The sequence below is a fragment of the Vipera ursinii genome, assembly GCF_947247035.1.
Source record: "Vipera ursinii genome assembly, chromosome: 5".
Classification (NCBI taxonomy): Eukaryota; Metazoa; Chordata; class Lepidosauria; order Squamata; family Viperidae; genus Vipera; species Vipera ursinii.
Genome location: NC_139518.1, coordinates 4,358,617 through 4,381,101, shown reverse-complemented (window position 1 = coordinate 4,381,101; position 22,485 = coordinate 4,358,617). Strand labels below are relative to the sequence as shown.

At 41.2% G+C, this 22,485-nt stretch overlaps 1 protein-coding gene across 1 annotated transcript; it reads left to right on the top strand.

Moving 5' to 3' along the window:
- Nucleotides 1-1,765: 1,765 nt before the first annotated feature.
- LOC310641169 (cytochrome P450 2J2-like) lies at nucleotides 1,766-21,372 on the top strand (the record flags this gene model as incomplete). Its single annotated transcript, XM_083363999.1, has 9 exons — nucleotides 1,766-1,933; nucleotides 2,729-2,891; nucleotides 12,490-12,639; nucleotides 13,441-13,601; nucleotides 15,791-15,967; nucleotides 16,541-16,682; nucleotides 19,723-19,910; nucleotides 20,478-20,619; nucleotides 21,194-21,372. The coding sequence occupies 9 exons, from the start codon at nucleotides 1,766-1,768 to the stop codon at nucleotides 21,370-21,372; spliced, it is 1,470 nt and encodes a 489-aa protein (XP_083220125.1).
- Between the last annotated feature and the right edge of the window lie 1,113 nt (nucleotides 21,373-22,485).

The following is a 22,485-nucleotide window of genomic DNA, read 5'->3' as shown; positions in this document are numbered from 1 at the left end:
TCGATGACACTATCTACCCATCTCGTCCTCTGCCATTCTCCTTTTTCCTTAAATCTTAAATCAGGGTCTTTTTCAAGGAGTGCTCGCTTCTCATTAGGTGGCCAAAGTATTTGAGCCTCAAAGATGCTTTTTCATGAGGTAACTGGACTTTCTTGTTTTTTCTTTGAAGATGTTTCGCTTCTCATCCAAGAAGCTTCTTCAGCTCTGACTGGATGGTGGGGAAATGGAAGGATTTATACTCCTTTCAGACAGCTGATCATTTGCCTTCTCTTAGAGAGGCATTGAGGCCACCTGGAGGTTTACCTGTGTCCTCCAGGTCATCTGAGTGGTGCAAAAGGGCGTGGAGCCTTCTTGGAGCTGTTGAAAGGACTGTGTTGGAGACTGGAGATAGATGATTTCGTATCCCACCCCCTCTGTTGAGAGGGGGCTGTTCTGATTTTGGCCCAGATGGCCTCTTTGACCCCTCTTTCAAACCACGGTCCTCTCTGTCCTGAATGTGGACTTTGCTGTCTTCGAAAGAGCAGCCTTTGTCTATTAAATGCAATGGGCTGTTGAATCTGGTCCTGATGGGTTTGTTCTCCTATGTTGTGCCATGCGTTTATGAAGTGGTTGTTTTGTTTCCCCAATAAATAAAACTCCAAGTGGCTTCAATGACCCTCTAAAGGAAGGCAAATGACCACCTTTCTGAAAGGAGTATAAATCCTTCTATTCCCCACCATCCAGTCAGAGCTGAAGAAGCTTCTGGGATGAGAAGCAAAACGTCTTCAAAGAAAAACAAGGAAGTCCTGTTGCCATGTGAAAAAGCATCTTTGGGACAACTGTGACCTGGATGACTTGAGAATCTCCATAGGTATTTGAGCTTCAGGTTCAGGATCTGTCCTTCCAAAGAACAGTCAGGGTTGACTTCCTTTAGGATTGAGTGTTCGGATCTCCTTGCCGTCCAAGGGACTCTGAAGACTCTTCTCCAACACCACAGTTCCAAAGCATCAATTCTTCAGCGCTCAGCCTTCCTTAATGGAACTTATTTATTAGCTCTTAATTTTCAATGTGACCAATTTTCCTTTTTAATTCTAAAATTAAATGTATGAATTTCTTCCTGATCAAAAGATGGGATGACGTATTTAGAAACAAAGAAAGGAAGGCATGGAAGATGCCCCATTGGAAGTAGACACAGGTGGTCCTTGACTTACCGCTGTTCATTTAGTGACCATTCATAGTTACAGGGGCACTGAACGTTTTTCACATGTATGACCATTGCAGCATCCCCCATGGTCATATGATCAAAATTCAGAGGCTTGGCAACTGACTCATATTTATGATGGTTGCAGTGTCCTGGGGTTATGTAATCTCCTTTTGCAACCTTCAGTCAAGTCAAGCCAGTGGGGAAAGTCATTTGCTTAATGACTGTGGCAAGAAATGTCATAAATTAGGGCAAAACTCACTTAGGCTGCATTGTGGTCGAAAGTCAAGGGCTTCTTGTATAGCCAAGCCAGCTCGATCTTTCACACAAGCCGCACCAGTGTAAGAGAAGTCACTCAACTAGACATGCTGTTTCTTCCATTAAGCTTATAATGTAATTTACTGAAGGGGATCCAAAGACGAAAATGGCCTGAAGCAGAGAGGTGGAACTGGAAGCAGACTTGCCAAAGAAGGAGGGCAGATTGAAATCCTCTGTGCAGGATCCCGCCCATGAGAACAAAATCAGAAGGACAAAAGGATTCTGCAAGCAAAGTCCCAGCACACTGCTTTGAGAAGCTGCACCAAAATGCTGGCGCTAAGCTTCATTTTCCTCCCGCTCTGCCTCCTGGTTGTCCAACTGGTGAGGCTGCAGTTTCAAAGAAGGCGCTATCCACCAGGGCCGATGCCTCTGCCTTTCATCGGATGCCTGTGGCGTCCCAAATTTCTTCACCTAAACCGGGAGCTCTTGACTGAGGTATGGGTTGTCTATCCCTTTCACCAGCTGATTGACACGGATCAAAGAACAAATTTCTGTTAGGGGAGATTCACAGATAATTTATTGCTAAGTGACATTGTGGCTTTTGTGTGGCCAAAGAGGGGGTGGTCAAATCAATTTCCTTTTTCATAAGAGCTACTATTTGTGCTCACTATGTCTTCTAAGAGTAATGGGGTTGAGAATCAATGAATGAATGAATGAATGAATGAATGAATGAATGAATGAATACAAATAGTTTCCCCAACTATTTCTCCAACCCTCCATATTTTTAAGATCTTTCAACATCTGCCTGGCTTATTTCTTTATTAAATGTATCTGCTGCCCTTTTCACTTTCATTGTGACTCTGGGTGGCTCACAACAGGGTAAAAGCAAGAATAGGAAAAGGTGAAAAATATTTTTAAAAACTTTAAAATTAACAAGGATTGGCCAAAACTAGCACCCAGTACAGGTAATCCTTGACTTACCACCACAATTGACCACCAAATCTGGACCCCTCAGTCCTCCTCCTCCTTCTCCTCCTTCCAGCACTGATGATGTTACCTAGTTGGGCAATGAAATGTCTACAAGAAAATCTCCAAGCTCAGAGAGCAACAAGTAACCCACAGTCCTCCTCCTCCTCCTCCTCCTCCTCCTCCTCCTCCTCCTCCTCCTCCTCCTCCTCCTCCTCCTCCACCACCACCACCACCACCTCTTCCTCTTCCAAGTCACCAGTCTAGGCCAAGAATCTTAAAGACAAGCATCTTATGGACTGCCTGGGATGGTTTTTCTAACAGATGTCGAAGATCTACGGGAATATCTTCACATTGTGGTTTGGGCCATACCCTGTGGTTATGTTAGAAGGTTTCCAGGCGGTGAAGGAGGGTCTCACCACCCACCCTGAAGATCTTTCTGGCCGGCCTTTGCTCCCTTTTTTTAAAGCCGTGGCAAATAACAAAGGTAAGAACAATCAACTTTTTTCCAGATGTGGGCACAGGAGACAGGACAATGTCCATTTGTTTGGTGTCACCTCCATTGTGGTACAGGTGATCCTCAATTTGCAACCATGTGTGGGACTGGAACTTCTGTTGCTAAGTGATGAGGTTGTTAAGTGAGTTATGCCTGATTTTACTACTGTTTTGCCACAGTCATTAAGTGAATCCAGCTTCCCCCATTGGCTTGAATTGTCAGAAGCTGGCTGGGAAAGTCGCAAATGTTCATTATGTGACCCCAGGATGCTGCAAACCATCATAAATACATGCCAGGTGCAGTTGAACTTTGACTGTTATAAGTGTGTGGACTAGTCATAAGTCACCTTTTTCAGCATTGTCGTAATTTCAAACGGTTGTTAAACAAATTGTTGTAAATTGAGGACTACCTCTACAGTTGCAATGCAAAAAGTGAGTTCTCTCTAACGACAATAAACTTTCAATTTTATCCATAAGAAAATTGCCATTTTTTTCCCTCCCCTGGAAAATTATTGCCCTGTGTTTTTTTTTAAAAAAAATATGATGTTGAATTAGAATATTTTTTTCATGGGGATAATTCACAAAGATCAGAATGACATTAATGTTCCTTTCTTTAGTTTAGTAAGAATTTACATCCTTAAATATTGACATACCGAGCATATGTATTTTTGAGAAATGAAATAAATCTTCTGGGTGTTTGAACTTCCATGGAAGAAGATGTAGCTGCAAATTTAAAGTTAAGGAAATTGGTGAAACCGTTGCTATGATGGAATCTGGAAAGATTCTAGGGCTAGATGAAATAATTGCAGAGCACTACAAAAATATTAAGGCAAGAATAGATTTGGTATTATTAAAGAAATCTTGTTTAAAAACAGGACCTGCCAGCTTTAGATTGTGATCTTGGTATACTAAACTTTTTAAAAGGTGAGAAGGATCCTGTGAATTGTGCAAAATATTATCTGATGCTGACACTAAGATTTTAAGAAGTGGCTTTGGTGAGAAAGTTATAGACGGCAGGACCAACACTCATTCTTCCCGCTCAAGCAACAAACTTCAGATAATATTAGAGGTTTGGCCAATGTATCTTTCCTAAAAACACAGATCAGTAGATTTTGGCATTGCTGAATGCAGAAAAAGCTTTTGTTCTGGTACAAATTACGTTTATTGGTTCAAGTGATGAAGAAGTGTAGCTAATAAAAGTGTACACAATTTTACAAAGGAAAAGCAACTTTCTTAAAATGACTGAATGGCAAAATGTTTGACCTGTTCCTTGGTTTGGCTCCTACGTCTACAAGGCACTCAGTGTACAGATAATCTTTGAGTAGTTGCAACCATTCATTTAGCAACTGCTTGAAGTTACAACAGCACTGAAAAAAAGGTTCCCACACTTACATTGCAGCATCCTCATGCTCATAAAAGAATAGAAGAATAACAGAACCAGAAGGGACCTTGGAGGTCATCTAGTCCAGCCCCCTGCTCAGGCAGGAAAACCTATAGTACCATGTCAGACAAATGGCTGTCCAGTCTCTTCTTAAAAACCTCCAGTGTTGCAGCATTCACCGATTGGTGACCCCCAGGGGGAGAGCGTTCTCTGTGGGTGTGCCAGACCTTTGGAACCGCTTACCGGTTGAGCTCCGGATGGCCCCCGACCTTCGCTCCTTCCGGCACGATCTCAAAACATTCTTTTTTGAACAAGCTGGCCTGGTCTGACGGGATGGGGTTGGGTTTTTAAAACTAGTTTTAACTTTAATATGTATTGATTTTATGTGCATGATGTTTAATGGCTTTTTAATTTTTGTATTCGATTTTTATTGTGTATTGCCCTGTTCACCGCCCTGAGTCCTTCGGGAGAAGGGCGGTATAGAAATCAAATTATTAAATTAAATTAAATTAAATTAAACTTCTGGAGGGAAGTTGTTCCACTCAAGAGGAGCAGCTGACGATCCCCCAAAACAATCTTGCAATCCCCAATTCGTTTAGATTTGTTCCCCAAACTTCACACCCTAGTTGTGTCTCGGAGTTGCATTCACACACAGTTTATTCAGCTGGATTAGGCTTCAGGTTGTTCCTATTTTGTTTTGGAGAATTTAAATGGCCTGTTTGGTCACCTAAAATGCCTAATTCAGTAAAGAAGTTGTATCAAGGCACTATAAAGCAATAAAGCAAAGGATTAAAGTCCATAAACCAGCCAGTCACCCAATAAAGGAACAGAGCAATGGCACTCATTAAGCTGAATTAATTTCAGTGGGGTTAAAAGTTGATCTTGCATATAATTTAACAGCATAACAGAGTTGGAAAGGGACCTTAGAGCTCTTCTCATCCAGCCCCCTATACCAATTTAGAGAGGCTGTCCAATCTCTCCTTAAAAACCTCCTGTGATGCAGCACCCAAAACATCTGAAGGCAAAGCCATCCCACTGATTAATTGTTCTCACTGTCAGGAAATTTCTCCTTATTTCTAGGTTGGATGCCTCCTTGGTTTGTTTCCATCCATTGCTTCTCCTGCCTTCAGGTGCTTTGTAGACTAGGTTGCCCCCCTCTTCTTTGTGGCAGCCCCTCAGATATTGGAACACTGTTATCTTCTCATCCCTCATCCTTCTTTTCATTAAACTAGACATACCCAATTCTCACAACTGTTCAGCATATGTTTTAGCCTCCAGTCCCATAATCATGTTTGCTCCTCTTCTCTGCACGCTTTGTATCGTGGCAGCCAAAACTGAGTGTAATATTCCAAGTGTGGTCTTACCAAGGCATTATAAAGCGGTACTAACACTTCACTTCATGGGTTTATGATGGTTGCAGTAAGTATCCTAGGGTCAAGTTATCATCATTTGCAATCATCATTTGCAAGTAAAGTCAATGGGGGAAATTGTGATTCACTTAACAACTGCAGTGATTCACTGGACTCTGGACTCTGACTGGGCAGAGTCTGACGATCAGGACACGGGCGGTCTTGTCGATATCACCTGGGAGGAGTTTGATTCTGTGACTCCGGAGGAAGTGGACAGGATCATGGGGAGGCTGAGCACCACCACATGTTTATTGGACCCGTGCCCTTCCTGGCTGGTCTATGCAGCCCGGGAGAGGACACGCAGCTGGTTCCAGGCAGTTATATCGGCTTCTCTGAGTGAGGGTAGCTTCCCCGCCGTCTTGAAAGAGGCGGTGGTGAGGCCTCTCCTCAAGAAGCCTGCCTTGGACCCAGCTGTATTGAACAACTTTCGTCCTGTCTCCAACCTTCGCTTTCTTGCGAAGGTTGTTGAGAGTGTGGTGGCACATCAGCTCCCTCTGGTCCTGGATGAAGCGGATTATCTGGACCCGTACCAATCGGGTTTCAGGCCCGGGCACAGCACGGAGACGGCATTGGTCGCGCTGGTGAATGATCTCTGGAGGGCTCGGGACAGGGGATATTCCTCTGTTCTAGTCCTATTAGACCTCTCGGCGGCTTTCGATACCATCGACCATGGTATCTTGCTGCGGCGTCTCAGGGGACTGGGAGTGGGAGGCACAGTTTTACAGTGGTTCTCCTCCTATCTCCAGGGACGCTCGCAGTCGGTGTTGGCAGGGGGGCAGAGGTCGACCGCGAGGTCTCTCATTTGTGGAGTTCCTCAGGGGTCGGTCCTCTCGCCTCTCCTGTTCAACATCTACATGAAACCGCTGGGTGAGATCATTCGTGGCTTTGGAGTTGGGTATCATCAGTACGCTGATGATACCCAACTTTTCCTTTCGACCCCAAACCACCCCAGTGATGCCCTCAACGTGATGTCCCGTTGCCTGGAGGCGGTACGGGTCTGGATGGGGAGGAACAGACTTCAACTCAACCCCGACAAGACTGAGTGGCTTTGCATACCTTCATCCCGGGTTTATTCGGACATTCCACCTCTGGCTATGGGGGGTGAACTATTACCCCCCGTAGATAGGGCTCGCAACTTGGGAGTCCTCCTAGATTCACGGCTCACTTTGGAAGACCATATAGGAGCTGTGGCTAGGGGGGCCTTCGCCCAGGTTCGCCTGGTGCGCCAGTTGCGGCCCTATCTTAGCCGGGATGATTTGTGCACGGTCACTCATGCGCTTGTGTCCTCTCGTCTGGACTACTGCAACGCTCTCTACATGGGGCTGCCCTTGAGGACCACCCGGAAGCTCCAACTGGTACAGAATGCAGCTGCGAGAGTTGTGTTGGGAGTCTCCCGATACTCCCACATTACACCTCTGCTCCGTGAGCTGCATTGGTTGCCAGTTGTCTTCCGGGTGAGATTCAAGGTACTGGTAACGGTGTTTAAAGCCCTCCATGGCATGGGGCCGGAGTACCTTAGGGAACATCTGCTGCCGGCATCAAGCTCCCTGCGCCCTGTGCGTTCCCACAGAGAGGGCCTCCTCAGGGTGCCACCGATCAGAGAATGTCGATTGGTGGCCCCCAGGGGGAGATCCTTTTCTGTGGGCGCCCCGGAGCTGTGGAATCAGCTACCGGTAGAGCTCCGGATGGCGCCCGATCTTCGCTCCTTTCGTCGCGATCTCAAGACGTTTCTGTTTGTTCAAGCCGGCCTAGCCTGATGGGGATTGGTGGGGTTTTTTATTTTTGGTGTCTTAATTTTAACTTGGTGTTTTAGAATTTTATTCTAATTGTTTTAACTTGGGCAATCATTTAATCTCTTTTTAATGTTTCTATTTAGTATTTTATTCTGCCCTGTGAACCGCCCTGAGTCCTCAGGGAGAAGGGCGGTATACAAATATTATTAAATTAAATTAAATTAAATTAATGACCATGCCAAAAAGCAATAGCACTTAGTCTTATATGTTGCTTCATACTGCTTTACAGAGCTCTCTAAGCCAGGGGTCCCCAACCTTCACAATGTGGTCCAGTGCTGGGCTGTGGAAGCGGTGGGCAAGCACATGAATAGTGGGTGGGCCTGCTTGCATACAAAGCTTCATTTGGGCAAAGGGCAGGCCCACGGTCCCTCCACTTGGGCAAATGGAGCTGCAAATGCACGTATAGGGTTTGTCCAAATGGGTAAAAACTTATTCTTGTTGTTAGCCTAACTGCCGCCATTTTGCTTCTGCAAACTGTGCTTGTGTTAGGACGCCATTTGATGAAGGCAGGAAGAACACTTACACAGACCCAGAGACAAGGAAAAGAGCGGGAAAAGAATGGAATGTGATTGGCTAATACTATGTGTACTGACATGTGGAACCCTGTGATTGGCTGTTGCTGCCTATATAAGGAAATGCTTGACTGACCAAGGTGTGGCACTTTTTTTTAAAAGTATTTTATTAATTTTCCAGTTTTACATTTAAGTATTTTTTTTAAAAAAAGCAATGTGGTGACTGGGTTATCAATAGTTCAATAAAAGCATCAAATATTTCTTCTCGTTTCCCCTTAACATTTACTGTCATATTTAAATTAGTACATTTCTGATTATATCAAACAATTGTATCAATAAAAACTTCATTATTACATTTATCAGAACATTTTTAGCTTATACATCTTAATAGGTCTTCATAGACAGTCCATGTCCTGTTATTGATTTCTATCTAATTTTTAGTTTTTAGTTTCTGATCAAGACTCCAATTTAACCTTTAGTACCCATAATTTCCAGCTTTTGGGTAACCAAAATTTTCCTTATCTCAGTTCATAAGAAGCTATAATAACTAAAATACACATTTTACCTACTTACGTATAATCTTATTCTATTTCTTAAAAAATTTCTATTTCTCACCATATTAAATCACCAACTTAGTAATGGGGTATCCCTTTTGTTGGCTCAAATCCATTATATATATTGCCTGGATTAAGCGATAGTTCAAACATATTTCTAATAATTAATTTTCATTTCCCTTATTTTCCACTAATTTCCAACTATTTTGAGTCTAATAATCAAAATCCCCCTTGTCTCAATCTCTCCCTTTAACCCTCTAATTGACAATATAGAATCCCTTCTAATAAATAAAAAAACCCCAACTTTTCTTTTTTTCTTTTTATAAAGGTTTTTGTTGAATTTTATAGATTTGAGGAAGGGGTAGGACCAGAATAGGGATTAAAAAAAACCCCATTTTTTTCAACCTAAATCTAGCTTGCTTCCTTTGCCAACCAGGCTTCCATACCAATGCTTTTAAATCATGAAACAGATCTCCCTCCATTCTTGTATATGTTGTTTGAGTTAAAGGAGACCATTTGATTGCCCCTTTTCTGGGAGGACTGGACCATTTGTAATCATTAGATTATCGCCCTAGCGTCCCAGCTCCCTATATTTGCTCTGGTATAGTTGTCTTCAATTCAGTCTGATCTCCTTTCTCAACTTTCTTCTGATTTGTGTGAAGAGTCATTTCCATTTTTGAAAGTTGTCGCCTCGTTGTCTGGATGTTCAGTAAGCTGTATTTGTTGAACAATTTGGTCCTCTGTCATGGTATTCAGTTGTTCTATTTCTGTTGTTTTCTGGACTGTTGGTTCTTTGGTTGCAATCAAAATTTGGCTTTGTAGATCTGAGCTGGCATCTTGGTCTTTTATTATAGGTCTCATGTTCTCACAAGCTGCAAGAATAGTCTCATGCATTGATTTTAGCATGGCAAGGATTTTTTTGCTGGCCTTCCTCCATCTCTATCGCAGAGTTGTAAATAGTCTTTCTAGCGAAGGCTGTTTATTGAGCAAAAGTCAGTAAAAGTTCACCTTCACAGTTCCTCATGGATAGTCCCAAGGTCAGGGAACTCTTATGTAGGTCTGAGCTGTGAGTCAGGGCTCTTTGTAGAAAATAGCAAATTATTATACAAGCTTCACCACAAGGTGGCATCGATACCATTTAAGTTTGTTTTTTTTAAAGACCTGAACTTTTCTAGCTTCTTTTTCCAATTTAAAATCTTTTTTGCAGATAAACATAAAAGGTCCCAGTAAGAATAGGAAATTTTTTAGACTCCAAGTTCCAAAAATTTATAGATCCAATTAATATTAAAGTTGTTCTTTTTGATGCTTTAATTCCTCTGGGTAGTCAAACGCCACCATTTTTGGAGGGTGGGAAGGAAGTTCCCTTCCCTCTCTCTTCACAGGGGGAAAGTACTAAAAGTACTACAAGTACCTGGGGTAAAGAGAAGGTAACATCTCACCCAGTTCCTCCGCATTGCTTTCTAAGTGCTTGTTAGTAGATTTGACTTCAGCTGTCAGCAGCTAAGTGATGGGTCATATTGTTATGGCCAATCTTTTTCCCGTTGGTTAGAAGAGCTGCTCTGGATCAAGCGGAAAGGCTGCCGCCCTTCCACAATCACACAGGGGTCCTCTCCTCACACGCCACCCCTCCAGGGCAATTTTTGTCCCTTTCCAGGGTCCCCCAGCAGGATAAAACTGGATGGTGGAGATGTAGATCATCTCATACGTCTGCCAGCGCTGGGGATGGCAAACCGGAAGCCCAAGGTGTGGCACTTCTGAATGCAGCTGCCAGTGTTTCAGTGTTCCACCCAGCAACTTCACTTGATCAGTTAAAGTGTTGTTTATCTTGGAAGCCTCCACTTGAGTCTCCTGATTTGCCCTCTTGGAACCTCATGTTCTTCGGGTAGCAGTTGACCCTTACACCCACATGTCCACCACTTGAATGGAACCATCCCCTCTTCTCCTCCCCTGCCAGTCTGCCAAACTGGAAAGATTGGGGACTGCTGCTCTAAGGGGTTTTACAGAGTCAGCCTATTGCCCCTCTCAACAATCTAGCTCCTCATTTTACTGACCTCAGAAGGATGGAAGGCTGAGTCAAGCTTGAGCCATTCAGGAACGAACTGCTGGCAGTGGGCAGAGATAGCCTGCACTGCTGCATTCTTAATGACTGCACCAACAGGGCTCAGATTGTAAAAAAGATTTAAAAGATTGTAAAACTGGATGGGTCTTGCTTAACAACCACCCTGCTGAACGATGGGAATTCTGCCCTCAATTGTAGTCTTAAATCAAGGGATTAACTTTATTGGAGGATCCTTCCCTGAGATTATATTGACAATTTATTGCTATCATACCTTAAAAAAGAAAATTACAGAAATCACTCTGGACAATATGCAAGATAACCAGAATAGAGACATGTTCAGAGAATAAATTCAAACAATTTGTATTAATCAAAAATCAACATTTGGAAATAGTAGAATGTTAATGCTGTTTTGTAGTGAGTTCTTTGGAGGCAGTAAGAGAGATGAGAGGTTGCAAACAGGAACATTGCTTTTTTTAATTTTAATTCCATTTATATCCCGCCCTTCTCCGAAGACTCAGGGCGGCTTACAAGCTTAGCTTTACTGAGGCAACAGGAACAGAACTGAAACAGAGGCTTCTGCGCAGCTACTTATACAGTTGGCCACTAGGTGGCGGCCAATAGGTTTAAAGGGACCCATCCCCGCCCCAAATCATCCAATGATCTTCTTGGAGATAGCAAGTCTGGCTAGTTAGTGGCCATTACACAGACAAAGCAATTAAGCAACCTTAAGCAGCATTCAAACAGACACGTAAAACAGTTCAAGTAAAATCCCAATACAACAAAGATGATTAGGGGACTGGAGACTAAAACATATAAGGAACGGCTGCTAGAATTGGGTATGTCTAGTTTAATGAAGAGAAGGATGAGGGGGTACATGATAGCAGTGTTCCAACATCTAAGGGGTTGCCACAAAGAAGAGGGAGTCAGACTATTCTCCAAAGCACCCAAAGGCAGGATAAGAAGCAACGGATGGAAACTGATCAAGGAGAGAAGCAACGTAGAACTAAGGAGAAACTTCCTGATAGTTAGAACAATTAACCAGTGGAACAACCTGCCTCCAGAAGCTGTGAATGCTCCAACACTGGAAGTTTTTAAGAATAGACTGGACAGCCATTTGTCTGAAATGGTATAGGGCCCTGGTGGTGAACCTACGGCACGCGTGCCACAGGTGGCACGCAGAGCCCTCTTTGTGGGCACGTGTGCCATTGCCCCAGTCCTAGGCCTTCAGCTGGGTTTTATAAAACATTATTGCTTTAGGCCTCTGCTGCCATGTGCCAAAAAAAGGTTCAATCAGTCAATTTGAACTTCTTGCTGGAAAAAAAAGATCTCGCAAACTTGTAATTGATTGAACTTTTTAATCCCACCCAGTCTGCTGTTACCACTGTAGCTACGTCCACCCAATTGGCCATGCCCACCCAAATGGCCACACCCACCCAAAGGGCCATGCCCACCCGGCACTCGATGATACATAAGTGGGTTTTGGGGTGCAAAAAGCCTATCCTGGCCACCTGGCAGAATTGGACTTTAAGTTTCAGAGGCAGCCTTATGTTCCAGATATGATCAGCCATGGTGGCACAATCTTTAGAATGCAGCATTGCAGGCTAAATCTGCCCCCTGCCAGCAGTATGATTCTGACCGGCTCAAGGTTGGCTCAGCCTTCCCTCTTTCCAAGGTCAGAAAAATGAGGACCAAGATTGTTGGGGGAAGAGGCTCAGTCACTGAGAGAGGGCTGCAAAGCACTGTGAAGTGGTATATAAGTCTAAGTCCCCTGGCTCTTGCTGTTGCTATCACAATGTTCTGAGAAGGGTATTTTGCCTTTCTGTCAGTTCTAAAGACTGGAATAAGGCCAATCATCGGTCATTCTGTGGTTCTGTGTCATCAGGGATTCTGCTTTCCACGGGTCGGACCTGGAAGCACCAAAGGCGATTTTCAATGGCGACTCTGAAGGTCCTCGGCATGGGGAAGAGCACTCTGCAATATCAGATCCAAGAGGAAGCAGAGAAATTGGTGGAAGAGTTCAAGAAAAGTGAAGGTACAACGAAGACGAGTGTGTTTATTTATTTATTTTGTCAGAAACCTGTATTGTTTTAATTTTCCGAAATGTAAAAGCTAAGACAAATAGGACAGTCTGAAGTCATTTCTCCACTTTCTGCAAGGGAAGACAAAGTGTCGAAAAAGATCAAGATGGTAGCTCACACAATCAAGGCTTTGATCCTTTTTTCATGTTGTGAGCAAGAAAATATAAGATGGGCCAATAAGTAAATAAATAGAAAGGATAAAAGATAGATAGAGAGATAGATGAAAGATAGATAGATAGATGATAATACATATGATAGATACATAGATGATAATAGTTAGATATAGACAGATAATAGATGATAGATAGATAGATGATATAGATAGATAGATGATAGATAGATGATAATACCAAGAAATATAGATGATAGATGATACATACATGATAGATAGATATAGATAGATAGATGATATAGGATAGATAGATAGATAGATAGATAGATAGATAGATAGATAGATAGATAGATAGACACAGATGATCAATGGTACAGATAGATGAGATAGATATAGAAAGATAGAGATAGATAATAGATAAGATAGAGATAAATGATTGATAGATGATTGATGGATAGACAGGTCTCTCTCTCTCTCTCTCTCTGTGTGTGTGTGTGTGTGTATGATAGACGATACATAGATAGATGATAGATAGATAGATGATAGATAGATAGATGATAGATAGTGTGATAGATATCACGTCACCACTAGTCCTTCTTTGCAAGAGACATGGCAGCCACCAAATTCCTCTTTCCCTTTGCAGGAAAACCCATGAATCCTTATTTGGCCCTGAACCTTGCGGTTTCCAACGTGATTTGTGTACTGGTGTTTGGATATCGTTTCTCCATAGAAGATGAAACTTTTCATAAGCTGCTGGAAGCCATGGAGATACTTTTCAGTGTTGCTGGCAATCTCACGGGTAGCGTGAGTGATCCCTTCTTTCCTTTTTCTTTTTTTTATATATAAATATTTTATTAGTTTTCTAATTTTACAATCATGAGTACTTTATAAATAATGTGTTGTCTGGGTCCAGTGGTAATTCAGTGGTACATGTTAGTCTAGTTCCAATACTACGCCATCCAGTGCTTCTTCGATTCTCTCTTCTTCCGGTGGCATGCATTTTTCCACACTGGGCAAATACAATTCATGTTACTATTAATACATATACAATTAAATGTAGATATCTTCATCACATGTTTCTGGTATTATACATAATATTTATAGTGTCAGTTTATAATATCTTTTCTAGCCAGAATATATCTCAATTGCATTTTCACTTAAAATCTATTTGTTCAATCAATATCCATTTTTCTCCGCTTTTTTAAAATTTTAATTTCCCATCAATCTTTAAAATATCTCTAGCGCTTATAATTTTCTCATAATAAATTATATTTGGATAACCAAAAGCTTCCCTTATTCAAACCCTTTTAGAATTTTCATATTTCCCATCTCATAACAAAATATGATATTCTAGTTACAAATCCTATCCTTTTAATTATAATAATACTTTTATTTCTAACAGTTATCTTTTTTTCTTAACCATATTCAAACATCTGTTTAATAGTATAATATCCCATCTAATATGTCAAAGCCTCTATTTTCTTCAGTCTTACTCCAGCTTTCTTCCTTTGCCGAATAACTTTCCAAGTCAGTGCATTTGAATCATCAAGTAATTCTTCCTCTGTTTTTGTATATATTGTTTGGAATGAGGAAGAGAATTAGATTGAAGTATTTTTGGAAGAACGCTCAACATATATATATTCATTAAACAGCCTCCATCCTTCTCCTTCAGTGTTTCTTTTCATTTCTTGTTTGTCAATATTCAGCATTTCTCCTAACAGCTTTATCATCCGTTCAATCAGCTCTTCTTCCTTATCCTCAAATGTGTTCTGAGATCTTGACAAGTACAGTAAGATATCATTTCCATTTTCTGTGTTATCACTGCATCTTCTAAGTTTTCATTTGTCTGTATCTGCTGTTAATTCCTTCCTTTAGGTCCTCCATCTTTGGATCCATTTCTTCTAATTTTCCTTCCATTTTCTGGGTTAGTACTTCCTTCTTTGTGGTTATTGTCTGGATTTGTAAGGTTAGGTAAGAAAATTGTTGTTTTATCTCATTTGCATTATTTTTAGTCTCTTGGCTTGATTTCAACATAGAAAGTATTTCTTTCTGAGATTCATTAACATTTTCTTGTTGTTATATAAAGCTGGGGACTTCAGAGACGTGTTAAAGATGTTTTTTTTTACCATTTAAGGCTAAGTATGGAGCACCCATTTTGTTTTTATATGTAGTCTTTATAGTCCAATAGGGGCACCAAAACAGATAAGCAGCCCAAGATGTTTTGTTTTCCTTTTCCCAGCTGCAGTCTGCAAAAGTGAAAGTTTCCAGGAACAACAAAGAGTTTATTCTAAGTCCCGGCTTCAAGCCAAGTTTCCTTTAAGCATAATAAATTGTAGTGCTGTGATTTCTCCACTAGATGTCGTTGACACCGCCTCCCAGCTTTCCAAATCCAAGCCTATTTTACAGACTTCCAAATATCTTTTTAAAAAATGTCTCAAAGGTACTTTTAAGTCCCAAATTTCAAATCTATATATCTGTATTCATTCCAAATTGATCTCATAGTTTTCTCTATTTCCCCCCCAAGCAATTAATTCACCACTTTTCTTTTCCTGAGGGAGCGGGCCAAAAACTTCCCTTCCCTCTCTCATCCCTAATAAAGTGTTCTTTAAGGAAGAATTCTTGCCTTGAAGTTCTTTTACTGGTTTCATCTATCGGAATCATGACATATATATTGCAAATACAACAGAAAAATGAAAAGACAAAAACAATAAAAATAAGAAAAAAATTAAACAACAATAAGAAAATAATCACTCACTGACAGACAGATTTTCTCTTATGCCTCTTCCTCCAAAGATGTTCAAAACAACCTGAATTTAATTCATCATGGAGTAAAGGAAGCATGTGGAATGTTCTCATCACATCAAAGTCTTGATCATTTCTGCCAAGAACATTCTCAAAATTGTTCTCCAGGATTTTGCTCTTGAATCAATTCCTTTTTCCTCTGTTTAATCCCTATCCAGCCATCTCAGGTGATTTTTCTTCTCTTCCGCCAGATGTACAATAGTTTCCCCTGGATTATGGAGTGTGTCCCAGGACCTCACAAGAGGGCATTATCATTGCGTGACTTTGTTTGGTCATTCATAAGAAAGGAGATCAAGAAACACCAAGAAGCAGACCATGGAGAAAAAGGCCAAGACTTCATTCATTTTTACCTGGCTCAAATAGAGAAAGTAAGAAAGCTCTTTTTGTGTGTGACTGTTAGATACCTTATTGTATAAAGGCTTCCCAACCTTGGCAGCTTCAAGACGGGTGGAGTTCAACTCCCAAAATTCCTCAGCCAGCAAGCTGTATAGTAGCCTTGAGTATTGTCTTCTCTCAGGATTGTGACAAAGCAGCATTGGGGAGGAGGCCAGGGCTCTGAGACCCACAGGAGCAAATGCCTGCCTTTTTTGGCCCTGCCTTCCCTCGAGGGAGAAGGTTGCAGCTGTTGAAATTGGCAATGTCAGAAAGTCTGTTTATATATAGCACCGCAGAGGAAAAACAAAGAGTACCGTCACCATGTGCTTTACTGCTCAACTGTTTTAAAGTCTAACAGGAAATAGGAAACTCTCCCCAGAATAAACAGAACCATACATTATAAACTTAGATGCAAACTAAACACTGCCATCTACTGGCTGAATGATTCTGTATTGATTCTACAATACAAAATGCATTCTAACATGGATTCTATCAGGTAAGGACTGGAAGAAAGTGATGGCCTTCGAGGTTTCTCAGGTATTCATTTCTCCATTCTTGTTCTGCAGACAAAAAAACACCCCCAACCTCGCTATGATGAAAAGAACATGGTTCAGAGCATCTTTGATCTCTTTATGGGGGGAACAGAGACATCGAGCACCACTCTCTACTGGGCATTGTTGTATATGGTGCTTTATCCTGACATTCAAGGTGAGAGAAGAATCATAACTTGGATGAGATAGAAGGGAACTTTATAGCCCAATTAATGCCTGAAGCTGCTGGTAGCATCTTCATTTGTAATTGACAATTATTATTGGAATAATTCTTTAGTTATAGGTAGTCCTCAACTTACAATCATAATGCAGGCTGCTCATTACAGTCTACAACATTTGCTAAGCGGGCTACCTCACTTAATGATTCCAATCTTCTCTCCTCATTGCGGTCGTTTTTAATTTTATTCAAATTCAAATTCAAATAATACAAACATAATACATATAAGTCTAAATAAAAAAACAATATAAAAATACAAATATTACAGGGCACCCCCAAGATCATTTTTATATCCTATATTTTTTCTCATATAACAACTAATAATATACAATGTATTTCAACTGTGTCCTTATCCCCTCCAAAACAGCATATATTCCTGAGTGCGTTTATTCCCTTTGCCGTCCATCAACACTGTTTTTATAAAATCCTCCCATATTTCAATATAATTATTTACTTTAATCATCCCTTTTTAAAATTTAATTTCTGTTGTTAATTTATCATTTATTGTCATGTTACATATTTCATTATTCCACTCATTTCTTTGAATAACCCAATTCCGTCTCCAATATTTAGCCATCACTAATCTAGTTGCCATTATCAAATTTACAATCAATTCCTTTTTTGCTTCATTTATATCTTGTTTTTCCACCAGTAACAGTAATGCAATCCTCGGTGACATATCTACATTTACATTCAAAAGTTCTCTAATTTCCCTAAATACCATGTCCCATATCTTTTGTGCGCTATCACAATCCCACCACATATGTTTATATCTTCCAATCTCTTTCTCGCACCTCCAACAAATATTTGTATATTTAACATCTATTTGATTTAATTTACGTGGTGTTAGGTATCACCTCCATATCACTTTATATCCATTTTCCTTAACTCTAACTGACATATTCTTATATACTCTTCTATTCCAAATATTTTTCCAATCTTTATTATTTATTTCTCCTAAATCTGTTTCCCAAATTAATTTTAAACCTTTTGCCTTATCTTCTAGTTCCGTTAAGATTCTATACATTTTCCCAATTCTTCCTTTACCTATATATTCTTCCTTTACCTCATTTTCTTTTATGATCATTTAAAATTTTGTTAACTGTTTATCTTTCACCTCAAATTTTTCTTCCATTTTTATCCATCTCTCTAGTGTTAAATTCAACCAATTTAATTTAATATCTGATAAAACATTCTTTAATTGCATTATATTCTTTATCTTGTTCTTCCAGTATTCCCATTTATATATCTGATTTTTTAAAAAATTTACTAATCCATTCTTTCAATTCAATCTTAGGGAATTTCCAGCACTGATGTTAAAGGAGAAATTCCTGGCATTAACCAATATCTCCATTTATTCTATAGTTTTACCAAATTTTTTAAAAAGGGATTTTTGTGGTCGTTAAATGACCATGTGGGTCATTAAGTGGAGCATGGGGTGCCTCAGGAGCGGCACACTTGGTCTTGTGGTCAGTCATAAGGGCAGGTGGTTTGCCAAGCACCTGAATTTTGTTCACCTGATCCCAGAAGCACAGCAGTGACTAACTTAAGGCAAAGGTCATAAGTCTCTTCATTTAGCGCCGTCGTAATTTTAAACCGTTGCTGTCATAAGTAATAGTCATAAGTCAAGGGCTACCTATAATCAAATGTCAAGCTATTTTTTCCCCTCTCAAAGTATGAGATGGTCCAAGTAGGGCTTGACTTTGGCTGTTCAGGCCACTGGCATGATAAGAACATATAAATCACAGAGGGTGAATGGAGAGCTGGGGGAAGAGTAACGGTTTACTTTTGAGTAAACCCAGCAGATGTTCAGGGTGTACCAAGCATACCCAAGATAGCCTTCTTTTATACCCTAGACCAACGGCTGTATATATTTTGATCAACGCTTGCTCATCTCTCCTGAATAGGCAAAGCCCATTGCTTACTTGTAGCTTTTTTTTATTGAAAAGTTTTACAAAATTTTAATAATAAACCCCCCTCCCCATCAACCCTCTCCCCTTCCCTCCCCCCCCCGGACTTCCCAAAGCAGAATATGTAATATTATCTAAGCTTCATTCAGTCTAAATTACCTTATGCAATATTAAAGGTAAAGGTAAAGGTTCCACCGCACATGCGTGCTAGTTGTTTCCAACTCTAGGGGCCGGTGCTCATCTCCATTTCAAAGCCAAAGAGCCAGCGTTTGTCCGCAGACGTCTCCGTGGTCATGTCATGACTAGACACCAAAGGCGCACGGAACGCTGTTACTTTCCCACCGTAGTGGTCCCTATTTTTCTACTTGCATTTTTACGTGTTTTCGAACTGCTAGGTTGGCAGAAGCTGGGACGAGTAACAGGCGCTCGCTCTGTTACACGGTATTCGGGATTTGACCCGCCAAACTGCCGACCTTCTGATCGACAAGCCCAGCGTCCTAACCCACTGAGCCACCGCGTCCCTTTATGCAATATTAGAGTTATGCATACTTCAGAAATTGCTTAGAAGTGGGCTGAAACTTAAGAGAGTGTAAACAAAGTCAATCTCAGCTATTTCTTAAAACAGATGAACCTATTTCTTCAAAGAATGGGGCTAGGACTATCAGGGATCCTCCAAGACCCTCTCAGGGGTCTGTGAAAGCCAAATCAGTTGCCAACTTAAGTTAAAAAAATACTAGAAATCTAAAGTCCCAAGGACGCCCATTCTGCTTGGCCTACTTGCATGCGTAGAAACATTTGAAAAAAGGTGATGCCTCAGGGGTGTCCAACCATGGCAACTTTAGACTTGTAGACCTTCCAGAAATCCTCAGCCCATAAGGCCAGCGGGGAAATTCTGGGAGTTGAAGTCCACAAAACGTAAAGATACCAAGGTTGGACACCGCTGGTCTAGATAACTCTCTCCTCCTGGGCTGAGCTTCTGCCATTAATAGACCATGGACAGCTGGGGCCACACCTGGATGCTTATTCACTCCTAGCTCTAGTCAATGTGCAAAATCTTTGTTTCTCCCCAGCCAAAGTTCAAAAGGAAATTGATACCCTTATACCACCGGGCCAGCCGATCAGTTACGAGGATCGCAAGAATCTTCCGTACACAAATGCGGTGGTGCACGAAATCCAGCGCTTTAGCAACATCGTCGCGATTGGAATACCCAGATACTGCATAAGAGATACGATGATCCAGAAATTTCACTTTAGAAAGGTAAATGAATTCCTGTGTTCTGGAGCCTTCTTTACTTCTCCTCACCATATTGCTAGAGGAAGCAAATGCAACACAGGGAGTTGTCAGTTAATGATGATAATTGAACTGAGAACTCTGTTGTTAAGTGCGACATCATGTGACCGCATCAACTTACAACGGCGGTTTGGGCAGTTCCTGTCAGGCTCTTTAGGCAAATTCTATTTTATTCTTATTGTTTTATTCTTTTTTAATGCAGAAGCGCAAACATTTTAAAGACACAAAGTCCTTTCTTTCTTCGCACACGGACAAAAAGGGATGTTTGATCTCTTTTGAGTTGAGCTCGGCTTCTGTCTCTCCATAGAGACGTAGATATTATTTTTATGGCAACAAATCAAATTTCCCTTTCCCTCAGGATAATTTTTTTTCAACTGCCCAGCCTTAACCTGTTTGTATTTTTTTAGAAGAGCGATCTTTAAAGCCATGTATTGAGATTTCTCAGTTCAGCCTCCGTTACCAGCAGATATAACCATTTTTTTTCTTCCTTTAGGGTGAAAGGCCAAACTTAAGTGCACCTTCTCTTTTCCACAGGGCACCGTCTTTTACCCGAACCTGGCTTCTGCCTTGTATGATGCCAACGAGTGGGAGACACCCCACACCTTCAACCCAAACCATTTCCTTGACACGGAAGGCAATTTCACCTGTCGAGAAGCTTTCATCCCATTTTCTATAGGTGCGCATTCAGCTTGTTAAAATTCCACTGAATCTTTAATGATATGCGTTGATTGTTCTTGTTTTGCCCCTCAAACAATCATCAGTATGAAAACCCATCATAAGTCACTTTTTTCAAAGCTGTTGTCACTTTGAATAGCCACTGAACAAATGTTTATAAGTCAAGGATTTCCTGTTTTCCCCTTACTGGGAAGGGATATGGACAACAGTGGCCAAGGGAATCCAGGTCAAGCACATTGTAACCTCTAATCAGGGGTGGGGGACGATGGGTCTTTTATGATTTGTGGACTTCAACTCCAGAGCCAGCCATGATGGATATCAACTCCCAGAATTCCTAACACAGCTGTGCTGGCTCAGGAATTCTGGGAATTGAAGTCCACAGGTTGTAAATGGAGCATATTTGCCCAATCCTTTTATCACCTGTGGACTTCAACGCCCAGAATTCCTAAGACAGCCATGCTGGCTCAGGAATTCTGGGAGCTGAAGTCCACAGTCATAAAGGGGCCATGGTTCCCCACCTCTGCCATAATCACTCCCTGTCAGCACTGATTGGTTGTTTTCCTCTCCTTTCCTAGGTCATCGAGCATGTTTGGGAGAAAATTTGGCAAAAACAGAGCTCTTCCTTTTCTTTACCAACCTTGTGCAAGCGTTCAATTTCCACTTGGCTGACGGATCAAAAGATATAAACCTTGAACCAGTCTGGGGAGGCACTCTGCATCCTCATTTCTTTGAGATCTGTGCAATTCCTCGCTAGGCCAGGTCTGAATAGCAGCTGTGGACACTGGGACTGGGAATCCAAGTAGCTGGCTTTGTCTCCTCCAACTTTTGTCTGAAAAAAAGCACATTTCCAGCTCTCCTTCTTGCGAAAGAAAAATGTATACAACCTAGTCTCGTTCTGCAACATGGGCTTTTGAATACTGACAGGTCAACAACATCAGCACTGGCCTGGTCTCTGTGTTCTTGTCATTTATCTAGTTCTATTTGCTCCCTTTTAACTGAGCCCCTAATCTGACCGCTTTTAAAATCAAATTTTCATTATTTGCAAAAAGCAAGAGAAGGAAGAAAAAAACCCACTTGGGTGTTCACCACTCTTTGAACAATCCTTTTCTAAAATATAACATGTTTTCATAACATGTTGACATTAGTTCAGCCTCCTTGACTGTGGAGACGAAAGAGGAAAGTTAGAGATGTACGAGGGCCATTCGTAAATAAACCTCCGTTTGGTTGTCAACGACACTCGCAGATACAGGATTTTTATTATACACATTAGAAAACTAGAAGATTGCATTGCTTTTTAACATATTCGCCATTCAGATTGAGGCACTTGTCATAATGTCTTACAAGATTTGAAATTCCTTAGTAGTAGTCACTCGGTGCCAAATCTGGGCTATGGGGTGTTTGTGTGTGATCAAAAACATCCCAACGGAACTGCTTCAAAGGTTTTTGGGTGTGTCTAGTGATGTGCAGGCGAGCATTATCGTGACCCAACACCACACCAGAAGCAGTGCCATAGAAAATCTTGCCAAATGTGAAGATGCCAAAGGAGTACTGCTAGTGAAGTTGATGGAGCATGGATCAACCATCAATTTAGAAGTCTACTGTCAGACCCCCTCAATGTATTTCCCTTCCTGTTATTGCTTTGCCTGTGTATTCCTTTTTGGGGTCTGCCATTCAGGTGGGAGAGGGGCTGCTTGTTTGGGGAATGTATTCGCCTGGCTCTTTGAAATGTCCTCCATTCATGAAAAAGGGATGTGGCCTGAAAATATCTGCCTTATCTGTAGACAACGGAGCCTGGGATCGTTGGGAAATGAAACCAAGAGAGACCTTGAGATGGGCACTAAATCACTAGATTCCCAAAACAACCCAG